We start from the raw sequence: 17,773 nt of genomic DNA on the forward strand, positions 1-17,773 counted from the left end.
TAAAAGCTTAACTGCACGAAGCTTAGGTTCCAGCTTTATCCTTCATCATTGAGCTGTCTGAAATAGCATACAAGAAATTGGCTAAAACTTATAAGCTCATGAGATACAGGAGCAGAATTGGGCCATTCAGCCCATCAATCTGCTCCGCCATTCGATCATGGCTGATATGCTCCTCATCCCCATCTTCCTGCCTTCTCCCCCCATACCCCTTAAACCCATTACCAATTAAAAATCCGTCTAACTCCTCCTTAAATTTACTCTCTGTCCCAGCATCCACCACACTTTGGGGTAGCGAATTCCACAGGTTCACATCCCTTTGGAAGAAGTAGTTTCTCCTCAACTTGTTATCCCTCATCCTAAGACTGTGACCTCTCGTCCTAGAGAGCCCCACAAGAGGAAGCATCCGCTCTACGTCTACTTTATCCATACTTTTCACCATCTTGTGTACGCCAATTTGATCTCCCCTCATTCTTCTAAATTCCAGAGAGTAAAGGCCTGAACTGTTCAATCTCTCTTCATATGACAAACCCCTCATCTCTGGAGTCAATCTCGTAAAGAAAAACTCAACCCCTGTAAAACAAAATACAACCTCAGGACGTTTGGACATGGATTATGCTTCAGAAAACGTGTACTTCGCTGGCCGTAAAGCATCTTGGAACGTTTTGCTGTTGTGAAAGGAGATTTAGAAATGCAATTCTGTGTTTTGCTCTCTGACGTGCACTCAGGCATACCTGGAACCTACCTGGCAGGTTATTGATATATCCTCCATCCATGAGCAGGTGACCATCCTTTGGGTCACAGAGAGGAGGTAGATAACTCGACAAGGACATACTGGCTCGACAGTATCGCCACAGAGAGCCTGGAAATGAGAACAAAACACTCAATAATCAATAACACTCTTGCTTGGCCAGGGAGGCAATGCAGCAGAGCACCTATTGTGGGGCCAGCATCCCAGCATCCAGTATCTCTGCTAAGTCTAGCATACAGGGAGGGACCGCTTATACAACGCTCATTTATGTATAATGCTTAAACAAAAAAGTGAGGACTTCACCTTGGGCAGCAAGGCTGGAATTCTAAAATAAAAACGGAAAACCTTGGAAATAACATGGAATAAAAAAATAAAACAACTCCGGATATGATTCAAAACTGGTTCAAGCTCCTGAGCACATCACCCTGGCTGAGAGTCCAGAACGTGCTGAGGGATGGAGGGGGGTCTATACAATTGTGATAAAGACTCGCGAGGCGGGGTGGTGGTGAATGTGTAAAGGGTCAACATCAGGAGCATCTGATTCTGATGTAACTATGATGCAATGTTACATGATTAAGTAACCAAACAAGTGGAAAGCTGAATGCAGCACTGTGTAGAGTAGAGACATACACTGATCTGCAAATATACAGGAATGGTTCTATAAATAGCAGTCTATTGCAGCATGCTTAGGGGTGACAGGCAAACCCTAAAGAAATCCCACGTAGACCCAGAATACAAAAGCAAAACGAGAGAGGTGCCATCTTTCAGCAAAGGTGACAAACCAAGACTGCATCTCCCCTCTCAAGGATCCCATGGCACTGTTGTGATGGAGAGGTGCCCTGGCCGTCATTTATTCCTGAACCAATAGCATGAAATAAAGCAAAAGAAAATAGCAGCAGGGGTAGGCCATTTGGCCCTCCAAACCTGCCCCACCATTCACTATCATGGCTGATCACACAGTTTCGGTATCCCACTCCAGCTTTCTCTCCATATCCCTTGATCCCTTCAGCCACAGGAGCTATGTCCAGCTCCCTCCTGTACGTATCTAACAAACTGGCCCCGCCATGACCTCACTGCTGTTTTTGGGACTTTACTGTGCTCACATTGGCTGCTAAGCTTCCATTACAGCAGTGACATCACTTCAGAAATTACCCGATGTTTGATGTAAAATGCTTTGGAAAGTACACAGGCTGCAAAAGGCACGGTGCAAAGGTCAAGTCTTTTACTGTAATAGAAGGGTCTGAATTAAAATGCACTTCTTCAAAGTATAACCTGGCCCATAGCTCCAACAATTCTGTTCTATTTTACACACCTTAATTACTGGTCTGTCACATTTTGCCGAGGAGTCCATGCGGAATGGGAACTTTTAACAGAAATGCCACCACGCCTTCTGCCAAGTTGCACCCTGGGGGGCTGGCTACAGGCTTAGGCCTAATGCCTTTAAATTTTAGCAACATGTCAAACTTCACTGCGGAAGCAAGGGAGAAGAATGACTCAAATTCCCACTTGTGATTGACATCCAGGGATCCTGCCCAGTAAGTACATGTAAGCATGTGAGTACAGGCAAGCACAGGGGCAGCTCAGCTGATGTTTCATCCTGTGAGAATAGTCTGCTGACATTCACTGCTTGTGCCTGCACGCGAGTCAGGCAAGAGGAACATCAGAGGGCTGTGAGCCACAGAATCTCAGCCTGGAGTCAACAGCAGAAAACAAAACGTAAGACGAAGAACAACACAGCACGGGAAACAGGCCCTTCGGCCCAACAAGCCCGCGCCGCCCATTTTAACATTGTGAGCGCCCTCCTCTACCCATGATCTTCGTCTACACTTATTGGGGGAGATTGAGGGAAGACTAATTTAGGGACAATTTGTTACACCAATCAGCCTAAGAGCACATTTTTTGGGGTGTGGGAGGAAACCGGAGCACCCGGAGAAAACCCACGCAAGCACGGGGAGAATGTGCAAACTCCCACTGACACCGGCCCAAATCCATGTATCTGCACAGCAAACAGTGATAGTCACTGAGCTGTCGTGTTGCCCGTCAGATGGTCCAGTTTAAGCATACACTAACGACGTGAAACACTAGGCAACTCTCGAAACAACATCCGAGAGCAGCCCTCGCACGACCCACCGCATGTATGCCCCTTGTTGGACAACAAGACGAGCTGTAATGGGCAGGTATTGGAGCAATATAATCCAGAAGCACCCTATTGCAGCTTGTTAAATCAAAGTGACATCCTGTGTTGGTGATGGATGAGAAGGAAAACACAACTTATTAAAGGGAGAATGAAATGGGAATGGCACGGTGGCACAGTGGTTAGCTCCGCAGCCTCACAGTGCCAGGGACCCGGGTTCGATTCCCGGCTTAGGTCACTGTCTGTGTGGAGCTTGCACATTCTCCCCACGTCTGCCTGGGTTTCCTCAGGGTGCTCTGGTTTCCTCCCACAATCCAAAGAAATGCACGTCAGGTGGATTGGTCATGCTAAACTCCCCCTCAGTGTACCTGAACTGTGGCAACTAGGGGATTTTCACAGCAACTTCATTGCAGTGTTAATGTAAGCCTATTTGTGACGAATAAATAAACAAAAGAATGAAACACAAGTTCCTGACAAACTGTGCTTGTCACTTTCTAAAGCCAGTCTATGTTTATGTATTTCCCCAAAGAAACGATCAAATAATAACAAAATGTTCAGCGAGCATTCGTGCAGAAATTCAGTTCATTCCCAGTAAGTTCTGCATTTTACAGCCCTTCCCAACAACCACTTTATTCCAGCTACAGCAGTGCGACTGCAAGCTCTTGTCAATTAGTCTGATTCGCTCATGAAATGTAATTATGACCTACACACGTTGATTGTAAATGAGCTTGGCATTCTGTATTCTCATTAGAAGAATACACACGTTGATCAATTTAAATGGCAAATGAACTTCAATACAGCGAAGTGCAGGGTGGCTCATTTTGACTGATGAAATAAGGACGGCACTTATTCCTTGGAAGGTAATAAACTAAATGAAGCAGGAGCAAAAAAGATCTGGGAATATAGAGAAATAAATCTGCACCAGATGTAAGGCAGGTTGATAGGCCATAAAGCAAACAAACAAGGAACAGGCTGATCAACCACATGGATGGACTTTGTTGCTGTTTTCCGGTTTAAACCATGATATTGTCCTAAATTATGTCTATGCTGGAGACCCCTCATCGAGGGAGCGTCTTTGGCTCTGATAACGTTACCCATTAATTATTCTTAGTTTTTTTGGTCTGGAAAAGCGAGAGACCATGCTTTGTTGCCCTCCCTAAATGCAAGGGAGCTCTCAATAAAGGGGTGGATACTGAGAGGAGCACAGGGGCTGAGAGACATTTGGAGAGCTTGTCCACAGGTCCCTGAAGGTGGCAGGAAAGGCAAAGAAGGTAGTAAAGAAAGCTGATGTTTATTGCACAAGACGTTGAATATAAAAGCAAAGAACAACACAGCACAGGAAACAGGCCCTTCGGCCCAACAAGCCCACGCCGCCATTTTAACATTATGAGTGCCCTCTTCTACCTATGACCTTTGTCTACGCCTATTGGACTCCACAATAGAGGAATTATAACCAGATTGAGGGACGACTAATTTAGGGACAAGTTGTTAACACCAACAAATTGTCCCTAAATTGGTGTTAACAAATTATCCATTTTCCAGCAGGGATGTAATGCTGGAAGCATAAGCTGCTAATTAGGCTGACCTGATTGTAACTTCAACTCCACATTCCTGCCTACCCCCAATAACGTTTCACCCCCTTTCTTATTAAAAATTTATCTTGCTTTGTCTCCCTACTTTAGTATTCATTCACTTCACAATAAGTGATAACATTCTATTCACTTTACTAAATACTTGCTGTTCCTTCACAATGGGGTTTTTGCGATTCATACACAAGGACACCCAGATCCCTCTGTATCTCAGAGCTCTACTATCTCTCACCATTTAAATAATAAGCTTTTTCATTGTTCCTGCCAAAATGGATAATTCTGAATTTTCCCACATTATACAAATTTTCTCTTTGCCCATTCACTTAACCTATTTATATCCCTCTGTAGCCTCCTTATGTCCTCCTCACAACTTACTTTCCTACCTTTGTGTCATCAGCAACTTTAGCAATCATGCCATCTGCCCCTTCCTCCAAGTAATTTATATAAATTGTAAAAGATTAGAGGCCGAGCCCTGATCCCCACCACTCATCAGATCATGTCAGTTAGAAAAGGAACGATTTATGCCTACTGTTAGCTAGTTAATCTTCTATCCATGCCACTATGTTAACCCCTAAACCATCAGCTTTTCTTTTTTTGCAATAAACTTTGATAAACTACCTTCTCAAATGCCCTCTGGAAATCTAAGTACAGAACTTCCACCGGTTCCCCCTTTATCTACAGTTCATGTTATTTCTTTAAAAGAGCAATAAATTGGATAAATAGAATTTCTCTTTCACAAAACCATGCTGACTCTGCCTGAATTTTTCGAAGTGCCTTTCTATAACAACTTGAACAATAGCTTCTAACACTTTCCCTATGACAGGCGCTAAGCTGACTAGCCTGTAGTTTCCTAATTTCTGTCTCCCTCCCTTTTTGAATAAAGGAGTTACATTCCAATCTAATGGAACCTTCCTTAAATCCAGTGAATTTTGGAAAATTACACCCACACACTATCTCACCACCCACTTCTTTGAGACTCTGGGCTGAGGTCCATCAGGAACCGGGGACTTGTATGCAGCTCCAGCTTGGTAGCACTTAACAGAGGGTTGTAATTTTCCCGAGTTCCTCCCTCTCCTGATTTATAGCTATTTCTGGGATGTCATTTGTATTTTCTAAAATGAAAACTGACGTAAAATACATTTACCATTTCCTTATTTTCCAATATTAATTCCCCAGACTCACTTTATACAGGACTGAATCTCACTTTGTTAACTCCTTTCCTATTTAAATATCTGTGGAAACTTTGACTTTTTTTTGAAATAGAGATGGAAAATGCTGGAAATCCACAGGAGGCTGGTTAGTTTCTGGAAGGGGGAACATTTTTGGTGTCTAATAATGCACTGAATATCATGGTGAATAAATTACATTCAAAACTATCAACTCAGTGTCCAGATGTGGACAGGCCTGTAAGGGGTGCAGGTAAAAATAGGTGGGGAAGCAGAACAGCTGGAATAACATTGGATGCCATTACTAAAAACAATATTTATCATTCTACAGAAATGAACTGGATTGAATATAGGGTGGAACATCTGTCTGACAGGTAATCAAAGCTTGTATGATTCTAACACACATCCTCAGTATGTCTTTCCATTATTTCCTGTTTGCTGTTCAGATATCCAACATTTTCTGTTTTCTTTCTTTTTCTCGATACTGTCTGATGCTGAGAAAGAATCCTGGGTATAAGGGCAATTGATGGGAAGCCTATCCTCCTGGGTACGCCCCAGGGGTTTAATCTCCTGGGTACGCCCCAGGGGTTTAATCTCCTGGGTACGCCCCAGGGGTTTAATCTCCTGGGTACGCCCCAGGGGTTTAATCTCCTGGGTACGCCCCAGGGGTTTAATCTCCTGGGTACGCCCCAGGGGTTAATTTAGACTTCGAACTTTCTTGTTTATCACTGGCACAACATTAAAAACTTACAGAAGCCCATTACCCAGATATAAGGAAAGGATATCCTAGTCAGGGATGTTGCTACTGAGCAGCAATTTACTTTCTCTCCAAGTACTTTTAAACAGGATTGAAGAATCCCTCAAAGTAATTGTCAATGCATTTTATGCATGCCAATAAGCCACTGGATGTACTAACTGCATCATCTTTGGACTGAACAGGTCTCTGGTACATGTTAAAATAAAGACCCAAGTATTAGCTTTGGAACCAATGACTGTCTAACATAAAAAATATTTTCCTATGACTTTGGAGGGGAGAAGGAGCTGTACTTGGATAGGGAAATGCTCCTTACAAGGCTCTCTGTCTTATTGCCATGAGAAAAATACCATCCTAATTCTAGGACACCTCCTATGAAACATAAGGAATAGCCTTATTTGCTCTCAAACTAACTGACAAGACAAGGTTCCATTTGGCTGGCTCAATGAATAACACACTGGCCTCAGGCAGAAGGTTGTGGGTTGAACCCCCGGGACTTTCTACTCCAGGCTGAATGTCCAGTGAAGCACTGTGAAGGTACTCTCTTTCAGCTAACATGTTTAACCAAGGCTCCATATGCCCTCTCTAAAGGATGTGAAAGATCTTGTGGTACTATTTTGAGGAACAGCAGGGCCATTATTCCTGTTGTCCTGGCTAATATTTATCCTCAATTAACTGCTTGGTAATTATTGCAATGCTGTTTGTGCGGGTTTGCTGCATGGAAAATAGCTGCCACCTTCCCTACAGTACAACATTGGCCACATTTCAACAGTACTTCATTGGCTGAAAAGCACACAGATGTTTGGTGGTCGTGAAAGGTGCTATATAAATGCAAGTCTTTTCTCTTCTTTTTCAAAATTCATCACAACAACTCCAACATGAGGAGAAGCAGGGGTATCATTGCTGCAACAGGAATTCACTAGACCACCAAATGGATACAGTACCAATTCTCAAGCTGAATTGCCCCTTAGTGTTAGGGGGACTAGCTAGGGTAAATACGTGGGGCTACGGGGATAGGGGCTGAATGTGATTGTGGTTGGTGCAGACTCGATGGGCTAAATGGCCTCCTACTGCACTGTGGGGATTCTATGATATGTTTCAAACTCTCAAAAGGGACAGTGTTCCAAGGGTTTTGCTCCCATAAAGGTGATTTTTAATCCAAATTTATCAATAGGAGCAAGATCACCGCCACACAAACCAGCCTCCCATCCACTGACTCTGTCTACACTTCCCGCTGCCTCGGAAAAGCAGCCAGCATAATTAAGGACCCCACGCACCCCGGACATTCTCTCTTCCATCGGGAAAAAGATACAGAAGTCTGAGATTGTGTACTAACCGACTGAAGAACAGCTTCTTCCCTGCTGCTGTCAGACTTTTGAATGTACTTACCATATATTAAGTTGATCTTTCTCTACACCCTGGCTATGACTGTAACACTACATTCTGCACTCTCTTCTTCCCTTCTCTATGAATGGTACGCTTTGTCTGTATAACGCACGAGCAGCAATACTTTCCACTGTATACTAATACATGTGACAATAATAAAATCAAATCAAATTGGGTTCAGAGGAGCAAACATGAGCTAGGACTGAGGTGGCGAGTGGCATTCCTCAGAGAAAAGTCTACTTGAGTAGATGTGGGAGAAAGCTCAGAGTGTTTGAGATGCCACAATTCACTAGGCTGATCACATTGACAATTTAAAAATGGAGTGGGGGGGTTAAATGAGGGGACAGAGAAGGAGACAGATGAGCAGGAGAAGGAATGGAATTGAAATTTTAGCTGGGAGGTGTCTCCAAACAGAATCAGCTGGGCAGAGGTGAGGAATTATTGAGTAGCACAAGGTGCAATGGAATAGACACAATGACCTGAGAAACACACCGAATCAGAACAATAAACAACCACTGGATGACCAGGACCTTCTCACACTCATGTTTTACTAACTTGCCCTCTGGGGTCAGGTTCTTTCCTCTGTCACAGGTGTTGGAAACAAAATGTGTTGCGCTATATGACTTGTAAGGAGAGGCAAGCTATCAACTGCTTTACTTCACTGACAGTAAACCAAACTCACAGAACAGAAAGACCAATTAAAGCCAGGGTGACAAGCGAAAGCATCAGGACACCGCGTTATGGCTTTGATTTGTTGGAAACAGTCACTGCCAACGCACTTTCATCTTTCAAATGTAGACAAGGCTTCCCCTTTTGTTTTTAGCTGCACTCCGATTAGAGGAAAAAGCTTGCTTTATGACAGTGTCACACAGCCATCAAGTTATTGAGAATCCTTCAAAAAGCCTATGTTTTACAGATAACACTTGGCAGGAAATGTCACAACCTGGATTATAAGTCAATAACTTGCATCTGTACAAAGCCATTAATGCAATAAAATATCTCAGGGTGCTTTACAGCAACATTAAGAAACATTTGACACCAAGCCATGTAAGGATAATGGACCAGAATGCTTTACATAAATTAAGATTCCCTTCGCTCAAATCCCTTTTTTCTCCTCCTTTCTCTCAAAGTGTCAGGCTATTATTTTTCCAAGGGCTGTTCCATTCTCCCATGTCATGCAATGCAGTAGCTTTCTTTTGCAGGATTGACACAGTGGTAGCACTGCTGCCTCACAGCGCCAGAGATCTGGGTTCGATTCCGGGTTGGGTCACTGGCTGTGTGGAGTTTGCATGTTCTTTCCGTGTCTGCATGGGTTTCCTGCGGGTGCTCATCCCCCTCCTCCTCTGCCCCCTCATTTAACCCCCCCCCCCCGCCCCCGTTTCTAAACTGTCAATGCGATCAGCCTCGTAAACTGTGGCATCTCAAACACTGAGCTTTCTCCCACATCGACTCAAGTAGACTTTTCTGAGGAATGCCACTTGCCACCTCAGTCCTAACTTGTGTTTGCTCCTGTAAACACCTCCGAGCCCAATTTGATTTGGTTTTATTATTGTCACACGTGTTAGTATACAGTGAAAAGTATTGCTTCTTGTTTCCTCCGACAGTCCAAAGATGTGCCGGTCAGGTGGATTAACCATGCTAAATTGCCCCTTAGTGTCAAGGGGAGTAGTTAGGGTAAATGTAAGGGGTTATGGGGGAGAGCGCTTGGGTGAGATTGTGGTCAGTGCAGACTTGATGGGCCAAATGGCCTCTTTCTGTGCTGTAGGATTCTATGATTCTACATCACTGTCATATTTGGACATGATCCAGTTTCATGAATAGAGTGTACGTGTTTCCCTTCCTGCCTCCAACCAGTATGTCTTTGTGATGAATGGTGACATGTGTTTTCACACCCCTTGAAGTGTGCTGGCAATTGAATAACCTCAGCAACAAGCATCTGAGAGTTTGAAACTAAAGTGGGTTATCTATTCTCATACACTCACCCTGAGTTTAAACACGACTAGATTTATAGAACCCTACAGTGCAGAAAGAGGCCTTTTGGCCCATCAAGTCTGCACTGACCACAATCCCACCCAGGCCCTATCCTCATATCCCTACACATTTACCCATTAATCCCTGTAACCTAAGCATCTTAGGACACTAAGGGACAATTTTATCATAGCCAATCAACCTAACCCACACATCTTTGGACTGTGGGAGGAAACTGAAGCACCCGGAGGAAACCCACGCAGACACAAGGAGAACGTGCAAACTCCACACAGACAGTGACCCAAGCCGGGAATCGAACCCAGGTCCCTGGAGCTGTGAAGCAGCAGTGCTAACCACTGTGCTACCCGTGCTGCCCGACGTCTCACACATGCACAATGATTAGGTACAGATGAAGGTGATGTACATCTACAGTTTACAATGATCTTGGTCTCTAATTTACCCACAAGGCAGGTGAACAACTGGGCGGGTTTGGGATGGCCAATGCCTTTGATTCAGGGTGACCCATTCACCCTGATAATAAGCTGATTGGTTCAGGGAGGGGAATGTAATCAGATCAGTCTGGGAGGTTATTTTGTGTTGGCCCACCTTTAAACAAAGGGGTGAGTGTGCATTTCCCAGATGGCTGTGAACATCTATGTTTAATTAGGTAGTTGCTTGAGATATGGTACTGTCTGTAGCTCAAATTAAGGTCACGTTAAAGGCCACATGATTTGCAGCAGCCATTTTGATAGTCTATTTGTGTCCAGTTTATTAAAATTATTCACAACATACTGGGGAGCAACACAGTCTTCACTTGATCACAGAATCCCTACAGTGTAGGAGGCGGCCGTTTGGCCCATCAAGTCTGCGTTGACAACAATCCCACCCAGGCCCAATCCCTGTGACCCCATGTATTTACCCTGCTAGTCCACCTGACACTAAGGGGCAATTTAGCATGGCCAATCAACCGAACCTGCTCATCTTTGGAACGGAGGAGGAAACCCACGCAGACACAGTGAGAACATGCAAACTCCACACAGGCAGTGACCTGAGGCTGGAATTGAACCCGGGTCCCTGGCGCTGTGAGGCAGCAGCGTTAACCCACTGTGCCACCGTGCCGTGATGCTCTACACACGCTGCTTCTAACGGAAGTGACTGGTTAGTTATCAGGAGCACAGGCAGTGGCTGATGCCTCTCCCTCCCCACATCTGCAGTCCAGCAGAGATCAGTCAGCTCAGGTCAGGCTGGTGATATTCTGCTCACTGGGGTTCAGTGCATTTACTAATCATGACCTTGGCACAAAGGCTGCTTCTGTAAACATGACACAGATCACGTCCACAGCAGCCAGGCTTTGTGAATTTCACAGAAGTAGTCTTTGATTTCAAGGCATTTTGAAGAAGAATACAAGAATGGAATCGAGCTGTGCGATTACAGACTTGAAACTGGTACAATCAAGCTAGAACAAGCATCAGTCTCTGCATGCTACAGCTCGAACTATTACAGACATCGCACAAAGTTCCACGCAAGAGAAAGGTAAAATACTGCAGCTGATGGAACTTGAAAATAAAATCGAAAATGCTGGAAAAACTCAGCAGGTCTGACAGCATCTCTGGAGGGAGAATAGAGCCAAATATTGACTCTGGATGGGTCATCCAGACTTGAAACATTAGCTCTATTCTCCCTCCACAGATGCTGTCAGACCTGCTGAGTTTTTCCAGGTTCTGTTTAAGTTCCATATGACTCTGACCTACACGGATAGATTCAGCCTGGGTTTCATTAAACAGCGACACACGCAAGGGGTTAATAGCCTATTGCTGCTCTTCTGTTTCTCAATCAGAGCGGGAATTACAGATGCTTCAAATGGTCACAAAGCTACTGAGCTGGGGTCGAGTTCCACAGGGGAACAGGACTCTGATGTAACCTGCTGGATCTCCTGTATAACAGTGGCCACTGCATGGAAGCAGCATCAATGGGGACTTGTGAATCAGTCCAGGGAAGCGTGTGTGCCACCAGGGACGTGAAAGAACCAGGGGAACTTCAAGTAATTGGTGGTGGGGCAGGGTCGGGGTGGGGGTGGAGAAGGGTTGGGGCAGATGGGGCAGGGGTGGATTGGGCCTGGTGGGGCAGAATGGGGGTGGAGGTGGAGAAGGGTCAGGGTTGGGTTGGGGCTGGTGGGGCAGGGTCAGGGTGGATAAGAGTTAGGGTTGGGTTGGGGGCTGGAGGGGCAGGGTCAGGGTGGGGGTGGAGAAGAGTTAGGGTTGGGTTGGGCCTGGTGGGACAGATTCGGGCTAGGGGTGGAGAAGGGTTGGGGTTGGGTTGGGGGCTGGAGGGGCAGGGTCAGGGTGGGGGTGGAGAAGAGTTGTGGTTGGGTTGGGGGCTGGAGGGGCAGGGTCAGGGTGGGGGTGGAGAAGAGTTAGGGTTGGGTTGGGCCTGGTGGGGCAGATTCGGGGTGGGGGTGGAGAAGGGTTGGGGTTGGGTTGGGGCTGGTGGGGCGGGGTGGAGGTGGAGGTGGAGAAGAGTTAGGGTTGGGTTGGGGGCTGGAGGGGCAGGGTCAGGGTGGGGGTGGAGAAGGGTCAGGGTTGGGTTGGGCCTGGTGGGGCAGAATGGGGGTGGAGGTGGAGAAGGGTCAGGGTTGGGTTGGGCCTGGTGGGGCACAGTGGGGGTGGAGATGGAGAAGGGTCAGGGTTGGGTTGGGCCTGGTGGGGCAGGGTCAGGGTGGATAAGAGTTAGGGTTGGGTTGGGGGCTGGAGGGGCAGGGTCAGGGTGGGGGTGGAGAAGAGTTAGGGTTGGGTTGGGGGCTGGAGGGGCAGGGTCAGGGTGGGGGTGGAGAAGGGTCAGGGTTGGGTTGGGGCTGGTGGGGCAGATTTGGGTTGGGGATGGAGAAGGGTTGGGGTTGGGTTGGGGCTGGGTTGGGGCTGGTGGGGCAGGGTCAGGGTGGGGGTGGAGAAGAGTTGGGGTTGGGTTGGGGGCTGGAGGGGCAGGGTCAGGGTGGGGGTGGAGAAGAGTTGGGGTTGGGTTGGGGGCTGGAGGGGCAGGGTCAGGGTGGGGGTGCAGAAGAGTTGGGGTTGGGTTGGGGGCTGGAGGGGCAGGGTCAGGGTGGGGGTGCAGAAGAGTTGGGGTTGGGTTGGGGGCTGGAGGGGCAGGGTCAGGGTGGGGGTGGAGAAGAGTTGGGGTTGGGTTGGGGGCTGGAGGGGCAGGGTCAGGGTGGGGGTGCAGAAGAGTTGGGGTTGGGTTGGGGGCTGGAGGGGCAGGGTCAGGTTTGGGTCAAGGTAGCAAACATGTACTTCAATACATTTTTAAAAATAGGATTCCAAGTAAAAGTTAAGTTTCATTTGCACAGAATTTAAAAAGGTAGTTAATAAGGGCTTTCACTGAAAATTATCAATTTCCTGGGACATTATTTAAGCAGGGAATGTATCCATTCATATGGTCAGATTGCAGCATTGTACAGCTCTCACCAGCTCCCAAATCATTTGAGGTGATCTTGTTAATGAGTACGCACTCTCCACAATGGGTTTAAGAGCTCTCATGTCAGTGATGGCCAATGTTATTCACCGGTTACTCACGGCAGGGGTCCCTTGCTGGGAGCGAGGAAGGTCAGAATGTCAAGGTGCACTCACCATCTGTATGGACACGCATGGCTGATGCAGTTATATCCGTGGTGATGTTGAAGTAAGGAATCCACAGGTCCTGAAAAGTGAATGGGAAGTACGTGTTCGGTGATTAGAAAGGCAACACAACCCCTGATTCAACTCTTCCCACAACAGAGAGTTCTCATTTCAGTAAAAATACCACTACACTGGGAGGGAGATTGCGAGTGACTCTACCTTAAAGTATTGAGACAGATCTTTATATAAATATTTTGTCCTAACAGTACATGTTTGACTGATGCAAAGACTGAAGACTAAGATGTGCAGGTTAGGTTGACTGGCCATGCTAAATTGACCCTAGTGTCAGGGGGGATTAGTAGGTTAAACATGTGGGATTACAGGAACAGGGCCTGGGTGGGATTGTGGTTGGTGCAGATTCGATGGACTGAATGACCTCCTTCTGCACCGTGGGGATTCTATGCTGGATTTCCTCATGCCAAAACACGCCACAATAATGCGATCACTGTTCTCAGGACACTGCCATTTTGAAACAGGAAACCAGGGAGAATAGAAGCTTCCCAATTGTTTTGCAAGTCTATTCGGAGAGTGGCCAAGTTTATAAAGATCAGCGAGGTGCCAGCTTCAACTGCCAGCTCGAGTTGACATTGTGTTATCGGGAGACTGATGCTAAATGAAACACACCAGGTTCCGTGCATCAGAACAGCTTGTCCAGTGCAAAATGTTCCGAGTGTCTGCTATTGTATGGTTGTAAAATACAGACCAGTTACACAGCTTCAGAGACAAGTGAGTGAACAACTATAATTACTTGCATCTATAAAGTGTCCTGAACACTTAAAACACTGCAAGGCTGCTAATAACTAGCGGTAAGATGAAAAGAATGCTGAGCCACAGGAGAGTTCAGGAACCTTTTGAAATAGTCTGAGCCTTGAGAAGGTTTTTAAAAGAGAAGTAGGCAGAGGGGTTTAGGGAAGGAGCTTCAAAGGGCTGGGTCTGGACATCTGAAAGCACAGGTGGGGACAGGAGGAGAGAGTGGCTGCACAGAAGGTTAGAGTCAGAGAAAAGGAAGGCTTGCATTCACGTAGCCGGTTCCACAACCTCAGCCACTCACAAAGCACTTGACAGCCATTGAAGTGGTTCTGAAGTTAAAATGGAGGAAACTCTGCAACTGGTTGCACAGATAGGACGGAAGGAGACCCCATGCCCAAATGTGAAGATTGCAGATTGCAAATTTAAGATGCTGGAGGTTAGAAAATAAATTGGGGGGGGGGGGGGGGGGGGAGGCGGTGGGCGGCACGGTCGCACAGTGGTTAGCACTGCTGCCTCACAGCGTCAGGGACCCCGGTTCAATCCCTGGCTTGGGTCACTGTCTGTGTGGAGCTTGTACATTCTCCCCATGTCTGCGTGAGTTTCCTCTGGGTGCTCTGGTTTCCTTCCACAGTCCAAAGATTACCCCAGAGGGGTAATTTACAGAGACTAGCTTGAGTAAATGTATAGGGCTATTGGAATTGTGCAAACTTGATGGGCCAAATGGTCTCCTTCTGCACTGTTGGGATTCCATGAAATGTCATTTATGAGGGTGGGACTGATGAGCGTGGGAGATTGGTCACAGAAGCCATAGAATCCCACCCAGGCACTATTCCCGTAACCCCACATATTTATCTTGTTAATCCCCCTTGCACTAGGCATGGAAAGAATTCCTGCGTCTAGGGCTTTATGGAAAAGGCATGAAGAAAAGCCAACAAGGACACAGGAATAACTGACTGGACGTGACCAGAGCATTGTTCAGTTTTAGCAGTGCAGGAGGTTACTGTCAGTTCTGAAGAAGAGTTACGTTGGATTTGAAACATTAACTCTGTTTCTCTCTCTCCCCACTTGCTGCCAGACCTGCTGAGTTTCTCCAGCATTTTCTGCTTTTATTTGAGTTATTGGCAGAGCCAGGCAACGTCACAGAATAACTCATGTTGGTGATGGAGACAATGTAAGGCTTGATGCTCAGCCCAGTATCAGACAGGCTAAGATTTTAGCAGGTTCCTGAGGGGTCAGGGAGAGGAATGAATCAATGTCATGGGAGTGGAGACTGTGGCTTTATTCTTCCAATGTTCAGCTGAAGGAACTTACGACTCATAGAACATAGAACACTAGAGCACAAACAGGCCCTTCGGCTCCAAGTTGCGCCGATCATATCCCTACCTACCAGGCCTATCTATAACCCTCAATCCCACTAAATCCCATGTACTCATCCAGAAGTCTCTTAGAAGACCCCAACCAGTTCGTCTCTACCACCACCAACAGCAGCCAATTCAACTCACTCACCACCCTCTGAGTGACTCATCCAAGACTTGATGCCAGGGTGATATCAGTGCTGTACTGAGCATGTTGGCAGCTCAAGAACAGGACTGGAGGAGAGGGTTATTCCAGCTAGTTCCAGTACTGATGGGTTCATCTCTTACCTCTATTTGTTTGTCCTTAAAGGTGTTGCTGATGCTGCTGTTAAAAGAAGATCCTGAGAACATCGAGGTGATCGGATAGGTCAAATCTAGCACTTTCTTGAAAACATTTGTCATTTCCTGTTAATTTAAATGAAAAATCATTAGCCACAGTGATTCACTTCAGACACACAATAGGTAATGCCCCTACCTCCAGGCCGGAAGGTCCGGGTGAAAGTTCCATGCCTGGACCTGATGACCATGGTATGAGGGCTAATGATGTGGTCCTGCAGGCTGATAATTGGCCGAAGAATCCTTCCATCACTTAGCCAGTCTGCATCTCAACTCCAACAATCTGCCTTTCGGCCCATCGACTCTGCACCATCCCACCCAGGCCCTTGATGTCCTGACCTAACAAAATTCCCTCTTGCTGGGTTTTCAGCATTCCGATTGTCCGAGTATCCACGAGGGGAAATAATTCCACATTCCCACTGCACTGTGGGAAGGCACTTTGTGGTTTCATTCTCATTTTAAGATTAAGGTCCTTTGTTTTGGATTTTCCCAATTGACGGATGGTCATCCATGTGTTTAGACTATTGAATACTTCTTTTATTTCAAGTTCCTCAATCGCATTATCCTCAACCTTTCAAACTAAAGGAAATAAACCCAAGTTAAAGCCACTCACGCTAACAATTTAACTCTTTACGGGTCAGTATAGTTTTGCTAAACCTGCACTGCATCTGTTCCAAGGCCAAAGCACCTTCCCTGCGGTATAGTGCCCAGAACTGATCAGTCCAGATGGGTATCTGGTCAAGGCTTTGCACAACAGAAGCAACCCTTGTAAAATAATGGTCCTTCGATTATTTTTTGCACCTGTGGATCAGTTTCTGCTGATGTACCTGGGCACCCAAATTCCATTGCATCATTACAGTTTATAGTCACATCATTTGAAAAATATTGATATGACATTTTGGATTCCAACTGGGTCCCCACACTGAACTCCATCTGACAATTTTGTTCACTCATTTAAACTGTTCATGTCCTTTAGTGACTTTCTGCTACCATCTGTGCAACTTACTGTTCCTCTAGTGCCATCTGGAAATGCAGATACATAAGCTTACTCAAGTCATTGATACAAATGGTGAGAAGCTGACGCCTTAGTACAGATCCCTGTGGAACACCATTTGTCACATCCTGCTGATCAGAAAACAACAATTTTATCTCTACCCATACAGAATCCCTACAGTGTGGAAGGAGGCCATTCGGCCCATTGACTCTGCACAATCCCACCCAGGCCCTATTCCCATAACTCCACATATTTACCCTGCTGATCCCCCTAACACTAAAGTCAACTTAGCATGGCCAATCCACCTAACCCGCACATCTTTGGACTGTGGGAGAAAATGCATGCAGACAAAGGGAAAGTGTGCAAACTAACTCCACGCAGTGACACTGGACATATTAGCGAGGGGCAACATGGTTTTGTGAAGGGGAGGTTGTGCCTCACTAACTTGATCGAGTTTTCCAAGGAAGTGACGAAGATGATTGATGAGGGTAGGGCAGCGAATGATGTCTACATGGACTTCAGTAAGGTCTCTGACAAAGTCCCTCAGGGCAGATTGGTGCAGAAGGTGAAGTTGCATGGGATCAGAAGTGAGCTGGCAAAGTGGATACAGAACTGGTTTGATCATAGAAGACAGGGGGTGGGAGTGGAAGGGTATGTTTCTGAATGGAGGGCTGTGACAAGTGGCATTCCTCAGGGATCAGTTCTAGACTTTTGCTGTTTTTAATATATTTTCCGCCAAATCATTTATATAATTGGATTGATTAATAAGTTTGCGGACGACACAAAGGTTGTGGCTAGCGATGAGGACCTTCAGAGGATACAGCAGGATATAGATCGGTTGGAGACGTGGGCAGAAAGATGGGAGATGGAGTTTAATCTGGACAAATGTGAGGTAATGCATTTTGGAAGGTCTAATACAGATAGG

The 17,773-nt window shown here is 46.2% G+C and overlaps 1 protein-coding gene across 2 annotated transcripts in view; it reads right to left on the reverse strand.

The window, feature by feature from the left end:
- Positions 1 to 17,773, reverse strand: part of pnpla7b (patatin-like phospholipase domain containing 7b) — a 309,370-nt gene that overhangs the window by 34,764 nt on the left and 256,833 nt on the right. For both annotated transcript variants that reach the window (XM_080212442.1, XM_080212443.1), the window contains 3 exons: positions 15,807 to 15,923; positions 13,366 to 13,435; positions 743 to 859 (listed from right to left, as the gene is read on the reverse strand). In XM_080212442.1, the coding sequence (XP_080068568.1) occupies positions 743 to 859; positions 13,366 to 13,435; positions 15,807 to 15,923 (304 nt within the window). The remainder of the gene's footprint in view (positions 1 to 742; positions 860 to 13,365; positions 13,436 to 15,806; positions 15,924 to 17,773) is intronic.

Source organism: Carcharhinus amblyrhynchos, chromosome 25, assembly GCF_965287045.1.
Source record: "Carcharhinus amblyrhynchos chromosome 25, sCarAmb.v2.hapA, whole genome shotgun sequence".
Taxonomy (NCBI): domain Eukaryota; kingdom Metazoa; phylum Chordata; class Chondrichthyes; order Carcharhiniformes; family Carcharhinidae; genus Carcharhinus; species Carcharhinus amblyrhynchos.